General features: G+C 58.0%; 1 protein-coding gene across 3 annotated transcripts in view; it reads left to right on the forward strand.

Annotated features, from left to right (window-relative positions):
- KCNH2 (potassium voltage-gated channel subfamily H member 2) overlaps window positions 1–14,698 on the forward strand; it is a 33,944-nt gene extending 19,246 nt beyond the window's left edge. Inside the window, exons 4-15 of one of the 3 annotated variants that reach the window (XR_010340736.1) lie at window positions 1,075–1,518; window positions 2,091–2,302; window positions 6,712–7,140; window positions 7,933–8,320; window positions 8,633–8,832; window positions 9,337–9,589; window positions 10,692–10,885; window positions 11,171–11,270; window positions 12,020–12,105; window positions 12,185–12,371; window positions 12,636–12,813; window positions 14,148–14,698. Coding sequence is in view for 2 of the 3 variants with exons in the window: in XM_021665219.2 (XP_021520894.2) it covers window positions 1,075–1,518; window positions 2,091–2,302; window positions 6,712–7,140; window positions 7,933–8,320; window positions 8,633–8,832; window positions 9,337–9,589; window positions 10,692–10,885; window positions 11,171–11,270; window positions 11,833–12,105; window positions 12,185–12,371; window positions 12,636–12,813; window positions 14,148–14,297 (3,008 nt within the window). In the remaining variant the exon portion in view is untranslated. Of the gene's footprint in view, window positions 1–1,074; window positions 1,519–2,090; window positions 2,303–3,780; window positions 4,190–6,711; window positions 7,141–7,932; window positions 8,321–8,632; window positions 8,833–9,336; window positions 9,590–10,691; window positions 10,886–11,170; window positions 11,271–11,832; window positions 12,106–12,184; window positions 12,372–12,635; window positions 12,814–14,147 lie in introns of those variants that run through there. The other 2 variants (XM_021665219.2, XM_064371415.1) reach the window with 2 other exon arrangements.
- Window positions 14,699–25,857: the final 11,159 nt, after the last annotated feature.

A 25,857-nucleotide genomic window follows, 5' to 3' on the forward strand; every position in this document is an offset into this window, starting at 1 on the left:
GCATGCTTTAGGGCAGGCTCAGGGGTACATGGTCTCACCTCTCCGGGGTTGTGAACTGCCTAAGGTCAACGCTCTGCAGGAAGGGAGGATGTAGTGGTTGGGTAGAGGGGTCCTTTTGGAGGTGGGAGAGTGAACCCTGTACCCTGAGGATGTGGCCTGGTTCCCCTGGACACACAGGGGTGGAATGACAGGGCCCAGAATCCCAGGTCCTTGACATGGGATAGCACTGTATTCCTAGCCTTACCTGCTGGGCTTCCAATCCCAGCATCCCCTGGGAGTGGTCCTTTCTCCAACCTGGCTTGAGCAGCCCCAAGGTGGTGCAGGTGACCACCTGGGATCAGCTCCTCCGCTCAGTAGGAAGCTCTGTCCATGGACTCAGCTCTGTAGTTTCTGCCCTCTGGTCCTTGTCTGTGGACTGGCCAAATTTCCTGGGGGTCTTGGCTAGCTGAGGAGAGGCTTTGAGGGAAGGAATGTCCACCTGGGCTGGACTATCCTTGACAACAAAGGCTCTGAGCCCCCTCCTCCGTCAGGATGGCCTCTTTGGCTTAATTTTCAGCTGTCCCTAAGCATCATGAAGAAAGTGCTCACCTCCTGGTTTCTCACACTCTAAAATGACAGTGTCGGTAACACTGACCCTACCTGTTCGGCGGATGCCAACCCCCAGGGCAGGGCCCCTGGCATTGCTCTGCCCACTTAGGCATGTAGGGGGCACCACTGGCTGTGTGACCTGGCACCTTTGTGTCCACACTTCCTCATGTCTAAAATGGCACCCAGCGGCCGCTGTAAGCCAGGGATGATTTATGGAATCCGCCCTGAAGTGTCGCTTCAGATATGGCGGTTTATGATGACTGGCTTCTAGAATGATTTTTGAGACCTGAGGTAGAATTATTGTGCATGGGAGCGGGGATGGAGGGGTGCCGGTTCCCCTCCTTCCCTTACACAGCGGTTGGGGCTCCAAGGGTACAAAGGAGGCCTTGCCCCTCCCGGGCAGCGGTTGCGGATGCAGTTACCAGGCCTTGCCCCCTCCCGGGCTGCTCGCGGTCACCGCGGCCACCTGCCTCTCCTCTCCTGCAGGACGCGCCAAGACCTTCCGCCTGAAGCTACCCGCGCTGCTGGCGCTGACGGCCCGGGAGTCGTCGGTGCGGTCGGGCGGCGCGGGTGGCACGGGAGCCCCGGGGGCCGTGGTGGTGGACGTGGACCTGACGCCCGCGGCGCCCAGCAGCGAGTCTCTGGCCCTGGACGAAGTGACGGCCATGGACAACCACGTGGCGGGGCTTGGGCCCGCGGAAGAGCGGCGCGCGCTGGTGGGCCCGGGCTCTCCGCCTGCCCCACCGCCCGGCCCGCTCCCGTCGCCCCGCGCGCACAGCCTCAACCCCGACGCCTCGGGCTCCAGCTGCAGCCTGGCCCGGACGCGCTCCCGAGAGAGCTGTGCCAGCGTGCGCCGCGCCTCGTCGGCCGACGACATCGAGGCCATGCGCGCCGGGGCGCTGCCCCCGCCACCGCGCCACGCCAGCACCGGTGAGGGCGCCGCGGGACCTGTCCTGCCCCAGCCCAGCTTCCTTGGCTGCAAGGCTTGCTGCAGTCTCGGCCCTCGGCTTCCGACCTTTCCACGACGTCCTGGGTGCCTGGGAGATGGAAATCCCATTAAGCACTTATTTAATTCCATTAAGTGGCCTGTTGTGCTATTAAATATCCATTCATCCCATTACATTCTTCCACTCCCAGAGCCCTGGTGGGCCCCTGGAGCTGGCTGTCCCGGGAAGGCCTGGGCAGGGATGCCCTGGGCAGGAGAGGAGCATGGCCTCGGAACACAACCTGGGCCCCTGCCTGCCAGCATCCTGGGGCAGACCCTCTCCTCTTCCTCCTCCTGGTCCCAGGGCTTTCTCTTGGCTGCTGTTAAAGTGGGGTGGGGTCTGGCCTCCCCTGTTTCTTGTGACTCCCCTGGTCTCCTGAGTGGACCCCATGGACTCCCTGTGCCCCATGGCCCCACCTGTGAAGGGCCTGGTCTCCACTCTCCTGGTCTCTGTGGGTGGCCTTCCTGGCCTGGGACCCGAGGCCTGCTGGCCTGACCACGCCACCTCTCCATCTAGGGGCCATGCACCCCTTGCGCAGCGGCTTGCTCAACTCCACCTCAGACTCGGACCTCGTGCGCTACCGCACCATTAGCAAGATTCCCCAAATCACCCTCAACTTTGTGGACCTCAAGGGCGACCCCTTCTTGGCTTCGCCCACCAGTGACCGTGAGATCATAGCACCCAAGATAAAGGAGCGGACCCACAATGTCACCGAGAAGGTCACCCAGGTAGGTGCCCAGTGGCTGGGCTTTCCTCTCACCTTGGAGGAGCTTGGGGAGGGGGGTGGGAGTGGACTGTGGCCCAGAGGAGGGAGGAGGGGGCTAGACAGTGAGGGCCTCTTGGAGTAAGGCAGACCTGAGGGCTGGGGTTGGCAAGGTATTCCAGAGCTGGGGTGGGGGGAGGGGACAGTCTGAGAAGTCCTGGAGAGAGGGGACTGGAGGGACCTGGGGAAGGGCTGGGGACGGCAGATGCTGAGGACCGGTGCATGAAGTGCGTGCCTACAGGGCACAGGGTGAACACAGAGTAGTTGAGGCTGGAGACAGGGCCAGTAGCAGCGGGGGGAAGGCAGCCTCAGGGACATGAAGTGTCTGGCTGCAGGGTGTGTGAAGGGGGTACTGGGGGCCAAGCCAACTGGGAGGCTTCAAATGAGAAGGGGCCACAGAGGACAAGGACAGGAGGGTCCTGATTCTTCTAGGCCAAGGTGCTGCGCCAGGCAGAGAGTGGGCCCCAGTTCTGTGGGGATGGCCAGGATGGCCTTGAGGGGCCCAACTATGTCCCCAGAGCATGGGAGAAGCAAGTTTTCTTCTCATGGGGAGGGGAGTGAGTGGAGTGGGTACAAAGATGTGGAGGGGTCAAGTCCCTGAATCCTGGACCAGAGAAGACCCCTCAGTCTTGGGGCATTAGCCAGCCTGGTCTTCTGTCCCCTCCTGGGTTCTGGGTCTTCCTGGTAGCAAGAGGACCTGTGACCCCTCCATGGCCTCATCCACCACACACCTTATCCTCGCCTTTGGGGGCTAGGGGTGGGGGGTCAGGAGTGCAGATCCCTGCAGTGAGTGAGAAGCTGGGATAATATGGGGGACTCCTGTCCCAAGCTGTCCCCTCCTGCCCCTTCCATAGCAGCTGCCTGGGTTGGCCCATGTGAGGGAGCAGCTCCCTCAGCGGCCTCCTGGCCCTGCTCCCACCGCCTGGCTTTCTGGGTCCCCGCCAGGTCTCCAGCCCATTGGCCTTGACTCCAGAACATTCCCCCTCACCCTGGGCCCTTATCTGTCCGTCTAGCCCTCTCCCTCCTCCCTTGCTTCTCTCTTGGTTCCCACCTGAGTCCCTGGTGTCTGCCCTGCTCCTGTGCCCGCTGTGTGTGCCCCTGAGTTGCGGTGGGTCTGCATGTACGCCTGTATGTGTCGGCAGGCGCGTGTGTCCCTGCCAGTCACTGGCAGTCTCTCCATCTCTGGGTGTCTCTGTCTGACTCTGGCTGGCTCAGCACTGGTCCGGCTGGGCGGGGGTGTTGGGGAGACCATTAATCTGCGGTGACAGGCCCGGCTGCTGGCGGAGGGGGAGGGCCTCAGGCTGCGGGAGCACCGCTGCAGGAGCCTGGGCTGCGGGGGAGGGGGCCGCTGGCCGGGCACCGGCAGGGCGGGGGAGCCCAGTGTGGTGGGGTGGGGGTGGGGACCCAGGAGGAGGAGGGGCCGGCTGGAGGAGCCGAGGTTCCGAGTGCGGCCGTTGCTGGGCTGGCGGGCGGGCAGAGCGCAGCACCCTGGCAGCAGGGCCCACACCACGGGGCCATGGGCAGCTCAAGCCAGGCAGGTTGCTGCCCACGCTTACTGCCAGGGTGACCCCAGCCCCGGGGCCCAGCCCCAACCACGCTGGCTTCATGCCAGAGGCTGCCCTGGCTGCCAGTCGGCCAGCCTCAGGGGCGCAGCCTGGGCTGGGACTGCTGCTGGGGTGCAGGTGAGGTGCTGGCCGGGCCCTCAGGCCCCAGGGCAGGCAGGCTGCTGGGAGCCAAGTCCTCCATGGCGGCCCCAGCAGGGAAGGCGAGCAGGACAGGGGCTCTGCGGCCCAGGGCCCAGAAAGGCCGGGTGAGGCGGGCCGTGCGCATCTCCAGCCTCGTAGCCCAGGAGGTAGGTGACTCCCGGCCCTTCCCCTTCCTTCCGGGGCCGGGGCACTGAGGCAGGTGGCCAGCCGGAGGGCTTTGGCTCCAGGCTGGGGAGAGGGCTGCTGGGAAGCAGGAGGCTCTGGGAGCCGTGGGGCCTGGCTCTGCTCGTCCATGCTTGGCTCCTGCTCTGTTCCCCTCCCAGGCTGGGCTCACAGAGTTTCCCTTGCCGGAACTTTCCCTCTCCTGTGGCTGCCATGGCCCACAATCCTGGAGTTAAAAATGCAAAGTGGGGAGATGACAGGAATGAGACGGGTGCCCAGAGAGGATGGTGGGGAGGCGGAGCGGGGAGAAGGAGCCCACGGGCAGGACCATGAGAAGCTGGCAGGTGGCAGCAGGGCCTGGCATGGAGGCGCTGGGGCTCCCTTGCTGTGTGTGCTGGGGGAGGACCCTTGCGGGCAAGGGAGGCTTGTGCTGTTTTTGGGGGTCCAGGAGGCTGGAATCTGTGGAAGCCACTGTGTGGGTGGTGATGGTGTGCTGGGCTGAGGCACCTGGCTCATCTCTTCATGGGCAGCTGAGGTGTGGTGGCTGGGCCAGGCACTAGTCTGTTACCTCCTAGAGCCACACAGCGGCTCTCCCATCAGAGCCTGGGGCAGGCTTGGCCCGACAGTAGAGGAGGAGTGGGAGGTGGCCCAGGGCTGAGTCTGGGGATCCCACCCCTGCCTCCACTGCCCCACACCTGAGCCCTCTGCCTTGGCTCATATGCTCCTTCCAGCTGGGGGACAGGTACAGGTGGGAGTCTTCCCACCCACAGCTGAGGAGCCAGGGTTTGGCTTAAACAAGCCAGCTTCAGGACAACAGGCTCGGGGTACAGACCTGGCCCAAGGCCATAGGTGAACTGGTGGCTGCAGAGCTGGGACTGGCCCCTGCAAGGGCGAGATGCACCCCATGCACATGTGAGTTTGTGCCCTGGTGCAGTGTTTGTACCCATGCTGAGTGCAGACGTGGGTAGGGTCCCTGCTGTTAGGGGTGGTCCTGACACCCTCGCCCAGAGGCTTGGCCTCTCAGGCACAGGGAAGAGTCCTATCCAGGGGCAGCTACCTTCTGCCCCCTTCTCAGCAGCGTTCTGGCCAGTCATTTATTTATTTATTTTTTCAGTCCCCACTTGATCACTGAAGGGCCACCTACCCATGGACATTTGCTCTCTGCTTTAAGGAGCTGGGCACTTGGACAGCAGGCAGAGCAGACATGGGGGCCTGGGAGCCTGTCCATGGGTTCCCTCCCTGCCCCGGGCCCCACTGCTCCCCTAGCCCATCTGGTATCTCTGGAGGCCCTGTGTCCACCCCAGGCTAGTCAAATCCTTAACTATGACTTGTCTTAACTTCTAGTTATCTAAGGAGATGTTGTCCAAGCAGTGCCATCTGTGAAGGTGTCTTGGGCAACCACAGCCTGAATATGAATGGGAGTCTTTGGGACTCATGCACTATGGCCTCACCAACCCAGGAGCCTGAGGCTGTGGGGACTTGGGAGTCAGTGCTTCTGGAAGCAGGGCCAGCACCTCTGGACTTCATAGGGGCTGGACAAGGTCTTGGGTTCAGCTGGCTGCCTGGGGATGGCAGGGAGTGCTTGGGAGGGGTCTCTAGGGTTGAGCTGCACATCTGAGAGAGGATTCTGAGGGAGACCCAGAGGCTTCTGGGATGGTATGGAGGAGCTGGCTGGAGCTCTCCCTAGTTTGTCTTGGGAACAAGAGGCATGTGTCACAGGGTCCGGATGGCCACCTGCATCTGTCTGTGGAGGAGGCAGAGTGTGAGTGTGAGCGGCACAGGGCTGCATGTGTCACCCCTGAGTGGTCCCTGTGTGCACATCCCTTTGTATACATTGGGCGCCATCTCCTTCCAGCTGGGCTACATCTTCTTTGTCCCTTTGTAAGAGGGTGGGAGGATGACTGGTCTGTCCTGAGCCTGGAGAGGGGGCTGAGGGAGTGAGAGTGGGAGTGTCTTGGTCTTTCTCCTTCTCCATCCCGGAAGGCCAAGGGGCCCGAGACTGGTTGCCTGGTGTCCTCGGACCCATGGCATGAAGAGGGGCTGGTAGAAACTGCGGTGACTACCGCTTGGTGGGTTGGGACTGTGGCTCCTGGGGCCGCTGCGCTGCCCGGGCTGGGAGCTGTAGTCCTCAGAACCTTTTCTGGCCTGAGACTACGGCGTGCGTGGCTGGGGTTTTAGGTCAGTGTCTCAGGGCAGTCGCAGCGGCAGGCCCGCATCTGCATTGCCAGTGGGGAGCCGAGTGCCCTGAATGCGCGTCTGCCCGGAACTGTTGGAACTGTTTGGAGCCAGCCAGGAGGTCCTGTGCTGCGTGGCATTTTGGGAACCATGGTGCCCAGACCTGGGGGTGGTCATTTGCTGTGGTCGCTTGGCTGAGGGGTGGGCATTCTGACGGAAGCTTTTGTGGCCTCCTCTTCACTCTGCTTGGCCCTGGCAGGGACGTCATGGCTCCCGCCCCCCGAGATCCCGTGGCCCGCCTCACCCACGCCTCCACCTTCCCCACGTGTAGGTCCTGTCCCTGGGCGCCGACGTGCTGCCTGAGTACAAGCTGCAGGCGCCGCGCATCCACCGCTGGACCATCCTGCACTACAGCCCCTTCAAGGCCGTGTGGGACTGGCTCATCCTGCTGCTGGTCATCTACACGGCTGTCTTCACGCCCTACTCGGCTGCCTTCCTGCTGAAGGAGACAGAAGAGGGCCCGGCTGCTCCCGACTGTGGCTACGCCTGCCAGCCGCTGGCCGTGGTGGACCTCATCGTGGACATCATGTTCATCGTGGACATCCTCATCAACTTCCGCACCACCTACGTCAACGCCAACGAGGAGGTGGTCAGCCACCCCGGCCGCATCGCTGTCCACTACTTCAAGGGCTGGTTCCTCATCGACATGGTGGCTGCCATCCCCTTCGACCTGCTCATCTTTGGCTCTGGCTCTGAGGAGGTGGGGTCAGCAAGGAGGCGGGTGGCGGGGGGAGAGGAGAGGCCAGGAAGGTGGTGGGAGGTAGTAGGCTGGAGGGAGTGGTGAGGAGGACAGAGAAAAAGAGAGAGAGAGAGAGACGGAGAGAGAGATGGAGAGAGAGACAGAGAGAGAGAAGGAGAGAGATGGAGAGAGAGACGGAGAGAGAGAGGGAGAGAGAGACGAGAGAGAGAGATGGAGAGAGAGAGATGGAGAGAGAGAGGGAGAGAGAGACGGAGAGAGAGAGGGAGAAAGAGAAAGAGAGGCAGAGAGAGGGAGAGCAAGAGAGAGAGACGGAGAGAGAGAGAGATAAAGACAGTGGGAGAGAGATGTGGTGGCGAGGAAGCTGCAGAGGCATGGTGGGTACCCCAACAAACCCATGCTCCTTCTCTCCATACAAACTCCTCTCAGGGTTGCAGAGGGCCACAGAGGACACCTTTTTTCTAATTCATCTACGCCAAGGGACAATTATTTTGTAGCTCACAACAAAGTGCCCTAGAAGCTGGTAGGAGTTCTGGCCAGGCACCCTAGGGTGACCACTGGCCCATCAGCGCCCATTTCCTCATCTGCACTATGGGGGGCGGCGACCCCTCTGTCCCAAAGCTGGCACTAGGATTCATGAGACACTTGTGCCGGGCCCAGTGTAGGCTTCAACTCTTAGGAGGAGGGTCTAGGAAGTCTTTGGGGATCTGACCTCCGATGCCCGCTCGGAGGGCTGCAGTGCCTCCCCTCCTCTCTCACCCCCTCCACCGAATGTGCCCCCTTTCTGTCCCCCAGCTGATCGGGCTGCTGAAGACTGCGCGGCTGCTGCGGCTGGTGCGCGTGGCGCGGAAGCTGGACCGCTACTCGGAGTACGGCGCCGCCGTGCTGTTCCTGCTCATGTGCACCTTCGCGCTCATCGCACACTGGCTGGCCTGCATCTGGTACGCCATCGGCAACATGGAGCAGCCGCACATGGACTCGCGCATTGGCTGGCTGCACAACCTGGGCGACCAGATCGGCAAGCCCTACAACAGCAGCGGCCTGGGCGGCCCCTCCATCAAGGACAAGTACGTGACAGCACTCTACTTCACCTTCAGCAGCCTCACCAGCGTGGGCTTCGGCAATGTCTCCCCCAACACCAACTCCGAGAAGATCTTCTCCATCTGCGTCATGCTCATTGGCTGTGAGTGTGCCCCGAGGCGGGCAGCGGGGAGTGCCCAAGTAGAGGGAACTGAGGCTGCTAGCCGGGCCAGAGTGAGGCCCCTGGGACTTAGAGGCTCCAGGGGCCACCATGATGACAGGGTTGCGGGCTGGGCCACCGGGTGGGCACTGCTAAAGGGTGGGGTGTGCTGGAGCGCAGATGTACTTGGACATCTCATGGGCATGTCGACGCTGAGACAGGCACTGACCTGGTGCGGGGCCTGAGCAGGGTCCCTGTGTGTGGGTGGGTGGGGTCCCTGCAGATGCTGACGGCCCCACGTACCCACGCCCCCAGCCCTCATGTACGCCAGCATCTTCGGCAATGTGTCGGCCATCATCCAGCGGCTCTACTCGGGCACAGCCCGCTACCACACACAGATGCTCCGGGTGCGGGAGTTCATCCGCTTCCACCAGATCCCCAATCCCCTGCGCCAGCGCCTCGAGGAGTATTTCCAGCATGCCTGGTCCTACACCAACGGCATTGACATGAATGCGGTGAGACCACCAGAGCGAGGGGGGTGGGTGGCAGGCTGGGAGGAGTCGGGTGACAGAGGGGAGCCTCTTTGCACAGCAAGCAAGTCTCAAGTGGTCACAGTCCGTTCCATACTAAGGGCCCTGGAGGCATGTTGCCCCTTTTTGCCCGTGAGGAAACGGAAGCCTTTGGAGCCCCTTCCCTGGAGAGTTCCCCTTCTGGGGTAGGCGCTATATATCACGTGGGCGATGGAGTTAAACCCCTATTACAGCCCTGGGTGGGAATGGTCTCTACACCTTACAAATAAGAACATGAAGGGCTAGAACACAAGGGTGCTCAGCCAGGGGTGGTGAAGCTGGAGCGGGGACCCAGGTCCTTCCCAAGACACTGGGTCCCCTGATGCTTCTGAGATTTCCCAGGCCTGCAGGATGAGATTTCCCTGACATGGAGGGGTGGGATGGTGAAGTGGAGTGTGGGTTGGGGTCCCAAGGGAGGATGTGCTGAGCCGCCCCGCTCCACGCCCCCAGGTGCTGAAGGGCTTCCCCGAGTGCCTGCAGGCTGACATCTGCCTGCACCTGAACCGCTCGCTGCTGCAGCACTGCAAGCCCTTCCGAGGGGCCACTAAGGGCTGCCTTCGGGCCCTGGCCATGAAGTTCAAGACCACACATGCGCCGCCGGGGGACACCCTGGTGCATGCCGGGGACCTGCTCACCGCCCTGTACTTCATCTCCCGGGGCTCCATCGAGATCCTGCGGGGCGATGTCGTCGTGGCCATCCTGGGTATGGGGTGGGGGTGGGCACTGGACTGGAAATACCCTCTGCAGCCTCCCGAGGTGCGAGCCTTCTGAATATGCAGTCGCTGGGGCTGTGGACCTGGGACTGCCTGCAGGGTCTTTGGGCTCCTGTAATTCACCTAAACTCAGGCCCTCCAAGCGGGGCCATCGAGAGGAGCCCCATGTGGGGAGGGGCTGCTGAACTCTGGGGTTCCCACATTCTCCTTCCTTTCAGGATCCCCCACAAACAGACACTTTTTGCTTCCTTAAAGTAGGATCCAATCTAGATCCTTTAGCCTGGGCAGTAGAGGAAGCAGTGCTCACCTGGAGGCGGGGCATTTGGTTTCACTGAGGGCCATGTGGTTCCCTGCAGGCTTTTGCCTGGCTGATTGACATATCCAAAGCCAAGGGAGGTCTGCCCCTTCCCCAATTCCTTTCTACCCCTCTTGCATGGTGGGTGTGTCAGTGTGTCTACACACTGGGGACCTTTTCCCCTCTGCCTGTCCTTCCCTCACCCTGCATGCTTCAGGGCAGATATTTCAAACTCTTTCAACCACGGTTTATGTTAGGACATTTTAGATTTTGTTTCCCAGCTCTGTACAAACACAAATACACACCCCCACACAACTAAAATCAAAGTTTCACTACATAACACTTGGCCTTACTACATGTGGTACATTCTAGCATTTCTGTTCTGTGCTGTGCTAAGTTAAACTACTGTATGTTCTTTCAGTAAAAAAAAAAATGCTGGTTTTGATTCACTACTGTGTTCTGATCTTTGGTTTGAAGAACATTGCTTACAAGGGTGCAGTGATTGGCTAAGAGGGTGTTGGGGACATGGGGTTTGGGTAGTCCTGCTGTCTGGGTCTCATTTGCTGGGAGACCCTGGGTTTCTGGCCCCTTCTGCCGGCCCCCTGGCACTCACTGTCCTGCCTCCCAGGAGGGAGGGTGGGCTGGCATCCTGGCTGTGTGGGTTGGGGGCCAGCCAGCAGGTGACCCAGCAGAGGGGACATGCCCTGCCCAGGGTGGGGATGCCGGGAGAAGGTGCCTGCTGCCTGGATGCCCCCGCCCCCCGGGGCTGAGCTCCCTGTCCTCTCCGTGGCCTCCAGGGAAGAATGACATCTTTGGGGAGCCTCTGAACCTGTATGCGAGGCCTGGCAAGTCGAACGGGGACGTGCGGGCCCTCACCTACTGTGACCTACACAAGATCCATCGCGACGACCTGCTGGAGGTGCTGGACATGTACCCCGAGTTCTCTGACCACTTCTGGTCCAGCCTGGAGATCACCTTCAACCTGCGAGATGTGAGTCGGCTGTCCTGAGCTGGACCCCGTCCTCCTGCTTCCAGCTGTGTGGCTGCCCCTTTGCTGTGTGATATTGAATGTGATGCTTCTCTGCCTCACTTTCCCTGTCTGTCAAATGGTATTGTAGAGCGGGCTACAAAAGTCCCAAACTCAGGCTTTGTCTGGGGCAGAGGTCAGTGTTTCCCCAGAGCTGGGCGCCCAGCCCTACTTTTTCTATGTTAAGGAGGGAGCTTGGGGCCTGACCCTGGTGGGGCAGAAGAGCCCTGATGCTGATCTTGGTTCCAGACTAACATGATCCCGGGCTCCCCCGGCAGTGCGGAGTTAGACGGCGGCTTCAGTCGGCAACGCAAGCGCAAGCTGTCATTCCGCAGGCGCACGGACAAGGGTGAGGCGGGGGAGGGGAGGGAAGGGAGGGGGAAGGAGGGCGGGACCAAGGTGAGGCTGGTCGCCTGAAGTTGGGGCGGCTGTGTCTGCTTCACTCAGGCCCCAGACCTTCCCATCCCTTCCTCTAGTGTGCCCACTTCTCACCCCAGCCGTTCAGATGCTGCCCATCTTTCAGGGCCCCTGCAGCTGTCACCTCCTCCAGGTAGCCCTCTCCCACCCTCCAGGGCAAGCCTAGGCTTTTTGGACCTCCCAGGGCTGGGGTCTCTGTGAGTGTTCCCCTAAATTAATGAGAAGGAAAGTCACAGGACAAAGGAGGGCCAGGGGGCCAACGATAGGGATAGGGCGGAAGCCTGGAAGTCCCAGAGAGCCCCCAACCCCCGAAGCCAGGGGGCGCTGGGAGTTCTCGGTCGGCTTGAGAGTGGGTGCAAGATAGCAGAAGCAGCAACTGGGGACAAACCAGGGCGTCCTGCCCAGTCCTCTCCCAGGCTCGCTCCTGTCCCCTCCTCCACCCCTGCCCCTCCCCTCCCCACCCTTCTCTGAGGCCCATTCTCTGTTTCCCACAGACACGGAGCAGCCAGGGGAGGTGTCGGCCTTGGGGCCAGGCCGGGCGGGGGCAGGGCCGAGTAGCCGGGGCCGGCCGGGGGGGCCGTGGGGGGACAGCCCGTCCAGTGGCCCCTCCAGCCCTGAGAGCAGTGAGGATGAGGGCCCAGGCCGCAGCTCCAGCCCCCTCCGCCTGGTGCCCTTCTCCAGCCCCAGGCCCCCCGGAGAGCTGCCGGGTGGGGAGCCCCTGACGGAGGACTGCGAGAAGAGCAGTGACACTTGCAACCCCTTGTCAGGTACGGGGTCGGGGTGGGCGGGGGAGGGCCTGGGCGGGGCATTCACCTGCTCACCCGTTCAATGGCTCTTCTGCTGCAGGCGCTTTCTCGGGAGTGTCCAACATTTTCAGCTTTTGGGGGGACAGTCGGGGCCGCCAGTACCAGGAGCTCCCTCGCTGCCCTGCCCCCACCCCCAGCCTCCTCAACATCCCTCTCTCCAGCCCGGGTCGGCGGCCCCGCAGTGACGTGGAGAGCAGGCTGGACGCCCTCCAGCGTCAGCTCAACAGGTGAGGGAGTGCAGGTGGGGTGCGGGGGACGTCCTGGAGTCTGGTCCAGGCCCTGGCGGTGTTGTTGGGGAGAGGGAGAGGGCCTGTCTGTGTGTGCGGCAGCTGGATCCCCTCCTTCCATTCTAAGCTGAGCTGGAGGCTCCCACATTGCTCAACCCAGCGCAGAGGCTTGGGTTGACCAGCTGCCCCTCCCCCTCCCCACTCCCATCGGAGGCTGTCCCTGGTGTCCCCACTTCCCTGAGCTTCCCCCACTTCCTGCCCCAGGCTGGAGACCCGGCTGAGTGCAGACATGGCCACCGTCCTGCAGCTGCTGCAGAGGCAGATGACGCTGGTCCCGCCTGCCTACAGTGCTGTGACCACCCCGGGGCCTGGCCCCACTTCCACGTCCCCCATACTGCCCGTCAGCCCCCTCCCCCCTCTCACCCTGGACTCGCTTTCTCAGGTAAGCTCTGGTTCCCCTTCCTCAAGGTGCCCCTACCCACTTATTCTGTCCCAAATCCAGTCCAAATCTGCTTTGCTGCCTTTCTGCTGGGCTCTGTGGCCCAGCCTCCCTGACCCTTGTTCCTGCCCTCCTCCTCCCTGTCCTCCTGGAGGAAGGCTGCCTCGGGAGCTGCAGGCTCAGGGTAGGGCAGGAGAGTCCCTGTTCAAAGCCCCTAGACAGCTGGGCGCAGGGAACCCTCAGGGTAAGTGGCCTGTAGCCTCACTCCCCTAGTGTCCACAGTCTCCACCGCCAGGCCCTGAGCATCACCTGAAGAGCCAGCTCCAACTGTGGCGCCTGTGTCATGGCCACGGGTGGTCTCCAAGCAGAACTGATGCAGCCTGAGGCCTGGCGGTGGAGGCTGCATGCCAGTGTGTCCAGGGACAGGGTCCTGGGTCCCTGCCGTGAGTGACACTCTCTGGTCTCACTGTCCCGCCCATTTTCGCCCTTGGCACTGGCTGTCACAGGGTCATCTTGAGGATGCCTGGCATTTCCTAGGGTTCAGAGGCCAAGCCCACAGGGGAAGACTTCCTGGGCCTGCTTTGTCCCCTCTGCTAGAGATGGGTCTCGGTTGCCCCTCGTCCTCTCTTGGGTGGTCTGCATGTCCCAGGTCTCTGCAGGATGGCAGTGTCTGTGCCACCCTCCACGTCCCTTATGGGGACTCCTCTGGTTGCCAGAGGCGGCCAGGGATCTGCTCCCTCCCCCCTTTCCTTGGCATCCGCTCCCCCCTCCCATATGCTGCCTGCTCCTGTTTGCAGACACCAGGGCCCACGTCAGCAAATGTGCCAGTCTCCCTTCGCAGCCGCCCCCGCAGAGCTCTCACCAGCAGACGCTCAGCACCCACAAACCCCTCCCGCTGGCCCTGGCCCTCTCCCTGGCCTTCAGATGCCTGGCCGCCAGCCTGCCTCTTTCTAGGTCCCTGAGTTCTTTCTGGATTGTGGGAAGGAATCTTGCCTTTTTCTGTCCCAGCCTCTGTCCCAGCGCAGAGACTGCTTATTCCAGGTTGGGTTTGGGCTCAGCGCCCACGTTGAGGGCCTAGGGTTTTCCCTGCTCCCAGCTCTCCTGTTTGGCCTCTGCCCTGGGAGAGCGCCTTTCTCTACTTCCCACCTTGGCGCCTCCCCTTGGTGGCCCCTGTCCTGCTCTCGCTGCCTTGGCCCTTCTCCTTGTCCCCTCCAGCTCCTCTGCCCACCTGACCCTCCTCCCATCCAACCTCTATGCGCCGGGTTCTCCTGCCCTTTTCCTCCCCTTCCTCCTCCTCCATGGCCTCTTCACCTGCCCATGCTCGGTGTGTTTTGCAGGTTTCCCAGTTCATGGCGTGTGAGGAGCTGCCCCCAGGGGACCCAGAGCTCCCCCAAGATGGCCCCACGCGACGCCTCTCCCTGCCGGGCCAGCTGGGGGCCCTCACCTCCCAGCCCTTGCACAGACACGGCTCGGACCCGGGCAGTTAGTGGGGCTGCCCAGTGTGGACATGTGGCTCACCCAGGGATCAAGCACTGCTGGGCTGCTCCCCTCAGAGGCCCTGTTCAGGAGGCCCTGACCGTGGAAGGGGAGCGGACCTCGAAGGCACAGCTCCTCCCCCAGCCCTTGGGACCATCTCCTGCCGCAGTCCCCTGAGCCCCAGTGAGAGGGCAGGGGCAGGGCCGGCAGTGGGTGGGGCCTGTGGTCCCCCCACTGCCTGAGGGCATTAGCTGGTCTAACTGCCCGGAGGCACCCGGCCCTGGGCCTTAGGCACCTCAAGGACTTTTCTGCTATTTACTGCTCTTATTGTTAAGGATAATAATTAAGGATCATATGAATAATTAATGAAGATGCTGATGACTATGAATAATAAATAATTATCCTGAGGAGACTCAAGTGGTGCTGGGTGGGTGTAACTATTACTTGCTGTGTGTCCTGTGATCGTCTGGATATGCACAGGGTGCCTGCACAGGAATCCGGGTCTGCCACGTGCCCAGGCCCACAGGGCTGCCCTATATCCAGGTGTGGGTGTGTGCTGGGGGGCAGCGCTCCCTGGGTGCTGACACAGGTCATCTCCAGGGAGACAGAATCTTGTCTCCATAGGGGCTTGGATTCAGGATAACAAAGATCCCCTGGACTGCATGCGTTTAGAGGCAGTCCTGATGGGACGGTGGCCTGGCATCCAGCGCCTGAGGGCCGTGTGCCTCTGCTAGGCAGGGCACCCTGGCTCCCACAGCTGGCCTCACACTGACTGCCGACACAGCCCTGTGCTGTCTTCCTTGCGTGGACCCTGAGCCCGCATTGACCCTAACCTGAAATTGGCTTGAGTCCTGGCCCCTACCTCCGCCTCCAGTTTGGCCTTATCTTGTCCAATACATTTGGGGCCTGGACACACTGGTGACTCCAGCCCTGACCAGAGCTCACCTGGTGTCTGGCTGCAGATGGGCCTCACTTGGATCACCTTGGTCCCCTGTGATCCTGGATCTTGAGGAGCTTCCTGAAGAGGGTACAACCTTCAGGGTGGCTCATTCCCATGACCGGGGAGCAAGGCAAGGCAGAGGTCGTGGGGACAGTGAATGGTGTGTGCACAAGTGCCTTTGTGTGCTTGTGTGCTTGTGTGCCTGTGTGTGTGCATGTGCTGCTGGGCCTGTGAGGACACGCGGCCCCTGGAGGATTGCGGTGCTGGGGCTGCAGCTGGTGCAGAGTGCCAATGGGCAGTGGGCAGGCTGTGCCCAGGTGGGCCAGTTTGTAGGCAGGAGCTGCCAGAGGCCTTCAGAGACCTCAGCAGCTTCTCACTGAATCCTCGAAACCTCTGACCCTTGGAGGTGGGTGTGTTGACTCTGTTTTAAAGATGAGTGTGCCATTCTCACTGCCCTTGTCTGGGTGGGGCAGTTGTTGGTTTCTGAGCAGCCTGGCAGGTTCCCTGTGCTCAGAGCTGGGGGGAGAGAAGGAAGGGATCTCCTCCTTTCCTGGGACAGACAGGGAGGAGGATGAGAGCCATAGGTCAGAGGTGGGGAGGGATGACAGAGAGGCCTGCCAGGCAGAAAGGACAGGGTTGTGCATCAGGATCTGTTCCACACTTGGACACACGTGCACACATGAGTGTGAGCTTGCTTCTGCTCATGGTTTGAAAGTTGAACACAGGCCTTCCTGGTTGGCTGATGTGACTGTTGGTGCAGGTGGGGATCTAGCTGGGGTGGCCAAGATTTGGTGCAATGGGGTGTGGCTCTGTTTATGGACTCTGGAGCCCAGGGCAGGAGACAAACCCAGGCAGCAGTTTATGGGGAACAGTGAAGGTACACACGAAGCTCAATGCTGTTCGCATGCTGTGCTGTGAGCTGAGCCCAGTCCCTGCTCCCCGGAGCTGCCTCAGCCTTGCCATGGTCTGCCCTTGTCCTTAGCGTGCCTTCATCCTGGGAGCCCGCCTGATACCCACCACTCAGTGTCCAGCAGCTGGGTGGGTGTTGGTGGGCACAAAGAGGAGAGGAAAGAAGGGTCTTTGCTCCCCTCCTGGCTTTGCAGCAGAGGTGCCACTGGTTATTTCTTTGTGGCACCATGCCAGCACCATGGTCAGCTGCCTTCCGCTAGGTGAGGGCCTGCCTGGGCGGTGGTGACGTGCTGTAGGTTGTGGTGCTCCTGAGGAGTGAATGCGTGTGTGTGAGTGTGCATGTGTCTGTGCTCAGGATGGGGACTGGGCCCAGCAGAGGGCAACCTGTCCATGCCGGACCTTGACAGAAATGCATGCGTGTCATGGGGTCAGTCGTTTGGTCTGGATGGGCCAGGCTGCCCAGATGCCCCATGCGAAGTCCCTGCCAGGAGTCTCCTGCTAAGGCTGGAGAGTGGGTGAGGAGCAGTCACAGTGTCTGTGTTTGCCAGGTGGTCCCTGCTTCCAGTCTCAGTTGGGTGCTCTGCCCTTGTGTCCTGAATCCCTACCCTGGTGGAGGGCACGTTAGCATCCACATGAGGACAGTCAGTTTCAGGCTGGTCCGGTGACTGGCTGGCAGTGGCATCCCTAGTTGGTGGCAGGTGTGTCTGACTCCAGGTTCTCCCTACCCATCCTCCGGCCTGCACTGCTCAGCCACAGGCAGGCCTGTCCCCGGGCTCTTCCCCTCACCTGGGCTTCCAGAGCAACAGGAAGTTTGGTGGTGAGGACAAGGGCAAGCCATGGTGGTGCAGTCTCCCCTCCTGCAGGCCTGGGCACCTGGCTGTTAAGGGCCTGTCATCCAGAGCTGAGGGTTGTCCCAAACCAAGAGAGCCAGGGGGCAGGACGGGAGCTGGAGGGACTGTGGCAAGACAGGGAGGGATCCATGAGGTGTCAACACCTGGCGGAAGCCTGGCGCAGGGCCCCGAGCTGCAGTCTGGTCAGGGGCTGGGAGCAGGAACCGAAGGGACAGGATGGTGCCTCTCTCGCCTCCTCCTCCATGCCCAGAGCTCCAGGAGTGGAGGGATGTCCAGCCTGCCTGTCCAGGTGCAAGCTGGTCTCCAGCACCTGTCCTTCCCTGAGCTCCCATCCCTGCTCAGCTGGGTGGTGGCATCTCTCACATCTCACTGACAAATAACAGCAACGGCTATTTCCTGAGCACGCCCTTTGCAGCAAGCATTATTCCAACCACCTGAAACCAGAGCCCAGAGGCTGGGACTCCCCTGAGCATCCCTTGCTCCTGAGAGTGGAACTAGAAATGTGAGCCCAGGTGGTCTGAGTCACATGCCTGCTGGTCCTGAAGAACAGATGGACTTCTCCTTGTCTGCAGGACAAAGCCCTCCGTGCCAAGGTTGCACAGAGGTTCTCATCTTTCTTTCCAGACTCGCCTGTCCCCTCCCCTCCCCTCCCTGCCATGTGCCCGGTGCTGCAGCCATGCAAGCTTCCATCCTGTTCACCGTGTTCTGGCATCTGCCCTGTCTTTGCCCTCTTCTTGTGATGCAGACTCCCTTATCCTTGGTGTGGAGAGACCCTTCCGTCTTCCCAGTCCCAGCGTGGACATCGCCGCTCCCAGGGCCTTCTGCAGCCTTCTCAGCTGGCTGCGGCACTCGCTGGCACCTGTGTGAGGGGGCTCCTCACATCCTGCCTGCTTGCTCGTCTGTCCTCTATAAAGGAGAAGGGCTGAATGCTGGTCATCTTGTCATCTCTTTCCACCCAGTGTCTAGCACAGTGGCCAGCACCTGATGTGGCCACTAGAAAGCCCACACGTCCCCGTGTTTGAGGATTGTGCACAGAATAGGGAGATGTCTTCTGGACAGAATTTCCTGGGCCAAAACTTGCTTCTGTCCCTGGAGGTTGCCTTCCTCCCAAAGGCTTGGACTCTTAGCTTGTGGCTGCCTCTCCTGCTCACCTCCCCAGGGAGCACAAGTCCCACTCCTTCACTGGCAATGTGGGTACAAATGCTTATCTTTTTTTTTTAACTTTAGCACAGCCAAGGTAAATATTAAATATTTGAAATAGAATGATGGGAGCAGTGGGGAGAATAAACCAGAGACTTGGACCAAGAGCCTCCAGCCATTCATTTTGTAGAATGAATGTTGGGGCCTGTCTGTGGCTGCCCCAGTCTGGAGGCTTGCAGGCCCCACCCTATTACCAGGCCCTGGGATGCCTCTGAGGTGGAGCTGGGATACATTTTTGCAGGACGTTTTGCTCCCCGTTCCGGTTTCCAGGTGGCCTCTGAGTGGAGGGCTCCAGCTCGCCACCCTCTGGGTGGCTGTTCATTTGTCCTTCGATGGTCAAGGCTGAGGGAGGTTTCACCCAGGTCTTTCCAGATTCAGGTCTGTGGGAATCCACTTGGCCTCCGGTGGTGACAGCCTTCTGGAAACTGAAACCCGATTGAACTTGCTTTTCACTGAGCGCTTACACTGCTGTAGGAGGAGGTATTTCCTTGTGGGAGTCCTGGTGGCTGGACAACACAAGGACCATAAGAGGACACACGTGGTGCGTTAGTTTCTCTCAAGCGCTCAATGACGTCGAAATGAATGGGAAACACAGGGCTTTCCAAAGTGACTGTTTGGGGGCATTTTAAGATAATTGTATGTCATTCAAGAGTGGTTGGTGTGAAAATTGACTTAGTAAAAGATTAAAAGTAACGATTTTCTTAAAGCTGCATATACAAATGGTATTAAGCTATAAAAACTCAATTTAAGGCTGGATATGGTGGCTCACGCCTGTAATCCCAGCACTTTGCGGGGGCCGAGACGGGCGGATTGCTTGAGCTCAGGAGTCCAAGACCAACCTTGGCAACACAGCAAAACCCTGTCTCTACAAAAAAATATAAAAATTAGCCAGCATGATGGCATGCACCTGGAATCCCAGCTACTTGGGAGGCTGAAGTGGGAGGACAGCTTGAGCCTGGGAGATGGAGGTTTCAGTGAGCTGAGATCGCACCACTGCACTCCAGCCTCGGCAGCAGAGCCAGACCCTGTCTCAAAAAAACCCAGTCCTCCCACCCCCAAAACTCAGTCTATCTTGATCTTACAGTAGCATTTTAAGGAAAGTGATTCTTAATCACATTGAATTACTAAACATCCAAATACAATTTGAGTTTTTTGGGTTAACTTTTGTCTTAAAAGAAAAAAAAAAGAGAATGCATTCTGAGGCACTTGTTTAAATAATCAGCCTTATTATTTTATATTAATAATCACACCCTATAAGTGAGTCAGAAGTCTGCAAGAGACATTGCCAAGAAACCAGAGCAGAAGAATTTAGCGTGATTCTCTTATGATTATTTTAAAATTAGCAATAGCATAAGGCCTGGCTACAAAAGACTTAGATGCTAACTGGCAAGAACATCAGTCATTAGGGAAACAGTCTGGAGAGGGCTCTCACAGCAACACAACCGTATGTGACAGCTCCACTTCCCCATTCTGCTTTACCAGGTGATGGCAGCCAGATAATCAGATGGAACTTGCTGATTAGGGACACCAGGAAGGTCAAATCAGGGTGGTCTCCTGGTCTCAGGCAGCCTGGGTGGGATGGAACTCTCAGCAGAGGGGTTTTGTTTAATGTCAAGTTGCCCTGGGTGCCCTGGGATTATGACTCTTCTGCAGGGAAGTTTGGCTTTCTGTGGGGCTCTAAGTGGTCTTAGGGAAGAGTTATTATTCTCAGGGCTGGAGGAAGGAGCGTGGAGGAATGAGGATTAGGAATGGCAATGAGTGAATGCTGTCAGCTGTCCTCCACCCTCTGGCCCTGGGGGAGCTTTTTCTTTCAAATACTGAGAAATGGGTTGAGTCCATGTGGCCAGTGCCACCCCATGTCTCTGGGGATATCTGGGGGCAGGGGCGAGGCTTATGTTCTGAGTTATTGGACTCAGCAGGCACCGGCTCCTAAGCATGGGGTGGGTTCCTATGCCTGGGAAGATTACTTTGGCTCAAGAGTTCAAGACTAGCCTGGGCAACATAGTCAGACCCCGTCTCTTCAAAAAAATTAAACACATTAGCTGGGCATGGTGCATGTGCCTGTAGTCCCAGCTACTTGGGAGGCTGAGGCAGGAGGATCCCTTGAGCCCAGAAAGTTGAGGCTTCAGTGAACCGTGATTGCCCCACTGCACTCCAGCCTGGGCAACAGAGCAAAATATCCTGTCTCCAAAAAGAAAAAAGTCAGCGGCGGGGAGCCGTTGTGAACACTGGGGAAGTTACCTCACAATACAGGCCAGAAAACAACTTAAAAGATGATCCCAGACCTTCAAGCCCTAAGTTCTCTGCCACCCTGTCAGTGCCATCCTCACTGGTAACCTTTTTCCTAGTTCTCCCACAGCCATTGGGATGCTATCCAGATGCATCTGATGAACTGCAGGGAGGAATGAGCATGTGACCCTGGAAGGGAGGAGGGGCTGCAGTAAAGGCTTCTGTCTCGGTCAGCAAGCAGTTTTCCCATAATAATAATTAGTGATCATGATGAGGCATCACGTTGCAGAGATGAGGAGCTGGCGAGGAGGTGAGGAAGCTGCAAAGGAACTGAGCTGAAGCTCAACGGGAGGCACAGGGCCTCCTGGGAGAGCAGAGCATGGTGTCTGGGCTAGGCTCAGTGGCTCCTGTCACGGTGCCCACATAGGCAGTCCCGAGGGGCACAGGAAGTGGTGTGTGTGATTGTAGGCTGAGCTGTTCGGCTCAGGGCTCGCAAAGCCGAGGTCTTAGGAATATCCCTTCCTGAGCCAATTAGCTTCCCACTTGCCGAGGCAGCTGCTGCAGCTCCAGCCCAGCCCGTCCTCTCGTTACCTCAGGAATCAGGTGAAGTATCTGTGTTTGGAGGGGACGGCAAATGCCATTGCTTATGAGAAACTCAAGTCACAGCAGACATGACTGAGGAGGGGCTGGGGTACAGCGCGGCTTGCTGAGGACAGACTCCTTGAAGCTTCCTGCTAACTTTTCACCAACTGACTGGTAAACGTTGAATGCTTTGGGTAACTGCCAAATTTGTGGTTCAGAAATGGAAAAAGTGCAGAAAGGCTGAAAGTGACTAGTGAAGAGGCAGCTCCTTTGGCTGAAGTGCTTGGTGGGTTGGACGTAGCTGACGCAGCAGGACAGACGCCCCTCTCCTCAGCATCCCCGGCGGGTGGCGTCTCCCCGGCCCTTGGTCCTGGGTTAGCTCTGCAGCTGGACCCGGTGCTGGTGAGGCACCTGTCCAGATGGCCTCACTTCAGCAGAGCAGACCGGGCCTTATGGGTGCTTATCATGCCCGGGATCCCCCTTGGAGATTTTACACCCCAACTCAGGGCAGGAGAGCTTTCACTTAAAAGTGTTTCCTTGAGCCCCACCTAGAATCACAGAAAGTCACAAAAAGTCCTGAGAGGGCACAGCCTACCCCCATCAGTTTTCAGTGGAGGAGAACGAGGCTCAAAGTTGCTCAAGGCAGGAGGGTGCAGGGCAGCACAGCCCCTCACTTCTTGTCCTGCTGCAGGCTGATGAGATACACCTGCACCCTTCAGTAGCTCATCATTTATTTGGGACCACATGAGAGAAATAGAAGAAAATGACCATGGCCCCACTTTTATGACGTGCCCAACAGAGCTTCTTTTGATCCTATGCAAGTCCTCCTCATTCTCCAAGGCCTGGCTCTTAGCAGCCTTCTCCATAAAGCCTGTCCTGAACCCTTGTCAGTCTACAGGGACCCTCTGTGACACTGCATGACATGTGATGCCACATTGTCCTGTAACAATTTTTTTTTTGAGACCAAGTTTTGCTCTTGTCACCCAGGCTGGAGTGCAGTGGCACGATCTCACTGCAACCTCTGCCCCTGGGTTCAAGCAATTCCCCTGCCTCAGCCTCCCGAGTAGCTGAGATTACAGGCATGTGCCACTACACCCAGATAATTTTGTATTTTTAGTAGAGGCGGGGTTTCACCATGTTGACCAGGCTAGTCACAAACTCCTGACTTTGGGTGATCACCTGCCTTGGCCTCTCAAGTGCTGGGACTACAGGTGTGAGCCACCGAACCTGGGCCCGTAACAATTTTTTAAAAAATTATTATTATTTTTTAAGACACAAGGTCTCCCTCTGTTGCCCAGGCTGGAGTGCGGTGACGCGACTACGGCTCACGGCAGCCTCAGCCTCCTGAGCTCAGGTGATCCTCCCGCCCCAGCTTCCTGAGCAGCTGAGACCACAGGTGTGTGCCACTGCATCTGGATAACTGAAAAACAAACATTTGTAGAGATGGAGGTTTTGCTGTGTTGCCCAGGCTGCTCTCTAACTCTTGACCTCAAGCGAACCTCCGCCTCCGCCTTCCAAAGTGCTGGGATTACAGGCGAGGGCCACCAGCTCGTTAATAGGACTGATACTGGATATGGATAACGGTGCTGAGAGGACACCCTCCTCAATAATGACACGTGTCCACTGCCTGACTTCTTGCCTGAGCAGAGGCACGTTTTACAGCCCTCTCCACAGACGGGTTCCCAATGGGGCTTCCATGGAGGTGGCTAGGAGGCCAGCTGTCTAGAGTGTGGGGGAAGGAGCTGTGACTGCCTGGTGTCCCCCTCATTCAGCTTCCCCAGTTTTCTTGCCTTTTTCTTTTTTCTTTTTTGAGACAGGACCTCACTCTGTCATCTAGGCTGGAGTGCAGTGGCACAGTCATAGCTCGTTGCAGCCTGGAACTCCTGGGCTCAAGCGATTGTTTTGCCTCAGCCTCCCAAGCTGGGATGACAGAAGCAAGTCACTGTCCCCGGCTTGTTTTCTGACTTCCTGCTTTTCTTCCTGGCTGTGGGGTGCCTCCTGACTCGTGGGAAGATGCCTTAGTTCTGCTCCTCACTTCACCCCGTGTTAGTCCAGGAGAGCTCATCATTTGGGGGTGCTCACTCTCCTGGGGGGCTCACCTGTCTGTGATGGTGCCACCTCTTGTGCTCCTTTCTTCCCATAAGAAAGCTGCAAGCTGCCCCATGCGAGACCAGGGCCATGTGTGAACTACAGCTTGGGACTTAGAAGCAATTTCCTCTTAGAGCTAACTATGTGTGGCTACCTGGTTACCTGAGATTCTGACCTCACCTATATCCCATGCCCAGATGGTGGGCTCCAGGATGTCTCTTAAAGGACTGAACTTTCAGGCTGGGCACAGTGGCTCACGCTTGTAATCCTAGCACTTTGGGAGACCAAGGCAGGTGGATCACCTGAGGTCAGGAGTTAGAGACCAGCCTGGACAACATGGTGAAACCCCGTCTCTACTAAAAATACAAAAATTAGCCAGGTGTGGTGGCAGGTGCCTGTAGTCCCAGCTACTCAGGAGGCTGAGGCAGAAGAATTGCTTGAACCTGGGACGTGGAGGTTACAGTGAGATGAGATAGCCTGGGCGACAGAGTGAGACTCCATCTCAAAACAACAACAACAATAAAAACCAAAAGGGCTGAATTTCAGTTCTCACTGCAAAGCTCACAGGGGCAGGGTTTTCTGGACTGGAGAGATGTCCACTTCTTCCTCACAGCATGACTTCAATAGTGTGTTCTCTGTGGCCTAAGGAACTTACCAATGTGGCTTCAGGAGTCTCATAGGGTAACCACGTTATTGAGTTTTTATTTTCAGAAATTGTTAAGGGACGCATTTGACTTACATAGAGGAGGAATCTACAAATGAGACTCTGAGACTGGCAGGGTCCCAGTTGCCTGCTCAGTTCTCAGACAGGTCCAGGCTGATGAAAATTCAACTTAAGTCATTCATTGATGCATAATAGCAATGGCACAGTGGTGAATGGAGGTGGCTGGCTCTGGAGGATGGGGCAGGGACTTGGCTGTTAGCTGTGAGAGCACCTGGGAATGACATGGAGGGAATAACAGGTGTCTCGACACCAGCACCTGGAGGAGCATGAGGGACCAGGATGGACTCTCATTAGATCAGTCAGCCTGGCCAGCACAGCCTTCAGGGGAGCAGACGGCCATGTGCTCCTGGGCTAGAGGGAGATGGAGGGGCACTGTGGCCCAGAGATTAATGATGGATTTGCTCTATCTGTATTGTATTGCATTGCATTGCATTGTATTGTATTGTATTGTATTGTATTGTATTGTATTGTATTGTATTGTATTGTATTGTATTGTATTGTATTGTATTGTATTGTATTGTATTGTATTGTATTGCATTGCATTGCATTGCATTGCATTGCATTTTTGAGAGAGAGTCTGGCTCTGTTGCCCAGACTGGAGTGCAGTGGCATGACCTCAACTCATTGCAACCTCCACCTCTCAGGTTCAAGCATTTCTCCTGCCTCAGCCTCCTGAGTAGCTGGGATTACAGGCATGCACCACCATGCCTGGCTAATTTTTGTACTTTTAGTAGAAACGGGGTTTCAACATGTTGGCCAGGCTGCTCTTGAACTCCTGACCTCAAGCAGTCCTCCTGCCTCTGTCTCCCAAAGTGCTGGGATTCCAGGCGGTGAGCCACTGTCCAGCCAGCTCTTTCTGTATTTTAAAGTGGAATTTAAAAGCACAGGTTAAGGGTTAAAATTATGAGACACACCTGATATAAACCAAGTTATTTTGGGGATAAATTTTCCTGGTTGTGGAGAAGGTGGAATATTTCACCTGTGGTGAAATAAACTAGAAATGTGTTGTTAGTCTTGTCTACCTAACACAACTATAAATTCTTTGCAGCCAGGGCTGAGATCACGATGGAGATGAGGTGAGGGTCTGTTTGAGGAAGTCTCTCTCCAGAGGTGTACATGAAGGACCAGCAGCAGAGTGGCACTGCCTGATGCTGTCTTCATGGGCATCCCTTGCCCCTGAGGATTGGAAATAGAAACTTGGGGTTTTAATTCTGTCCAATGTTGTCATTGTCATGAAGCTCAGGGAAAGCTGGCTGGCTAATTGAAAATATCAGGGTTGGAAAGTGGGCTTTTGAGAAAACTTAACAAGTGACATATCCCTGGAGGCTGGGATGGGCACAAGATCAGGTGCTGGGGAGCTGAGAATGGCAGAATGGGAGGCTCTTGAGAGCACATGGCTCCGTCCATTCACCATGCAGAGCAGGAGATGGAGTCCCGGAGGCAGTAGGTGGCTTGGCCAAGGCCATAGAAATAGAGGCAGGGCCAGCTGTAGGACACAGCTCTGGTCCCTCAGTTCCACAAATGCAGAACTATGATGCTCTCAACCCTTGGAACATAGCTTTGTAAAACCCAGATTGTTCTTTTTTTTTTTTTTTTTCTTGAGGTAGGGTCTCCCTCTGACAGCCAGACTGTAGTGCAGTGGTGTGATCACAGCTCACTGCAGCCTTGACCTCCCTGGGCTCAAGCGATCCTCCCAACTCAGCCTCCTGAGTTGCTGGGACTACAGGTGAACACCACTATACCTGGCTAATTTTTTTTTTTTTTGTATTTTGTAGAGACAGGGTTTCACCATATTGCTGGGGCTGGTCTTGAACACCTGGGCTCAAGCAATCTACCTGCCTCAGACTCTCGAAGTGCTGGGATTCCAGGCATGAGCCACCGTGCCTGGCCTGGCCTGTTCTTGAGTGTGAAGGTAACTGATGCAATGGGCGGCCTGTGCTTGGGGTTCTTTCTCTGGGGTTGGAGGGGCATGGTGTGGAGCCCTCCAGCTGCTCCCATCCCTTCCCCCAGAAGGTGTTATGTCTTTGAGAAGAGGGAAGCAGTGGAAT

The sequence above is a fragment of the Aotus nancymaae genome, unplaced genomic scaffold (assembly GCF_030222135.1).
Source record: "Aotus nancymaae isolate 86718 unplaced genomic scaffold, 86718_ANA_hifiasm-v0.15.2.pri h1tg000002l, whole genome shotgun sequence".
NCBI lineage: Eukaryota > Metazoa > Chordata > Mammalia > Primates > Aotidae > Aotus > Aotus nancymaae.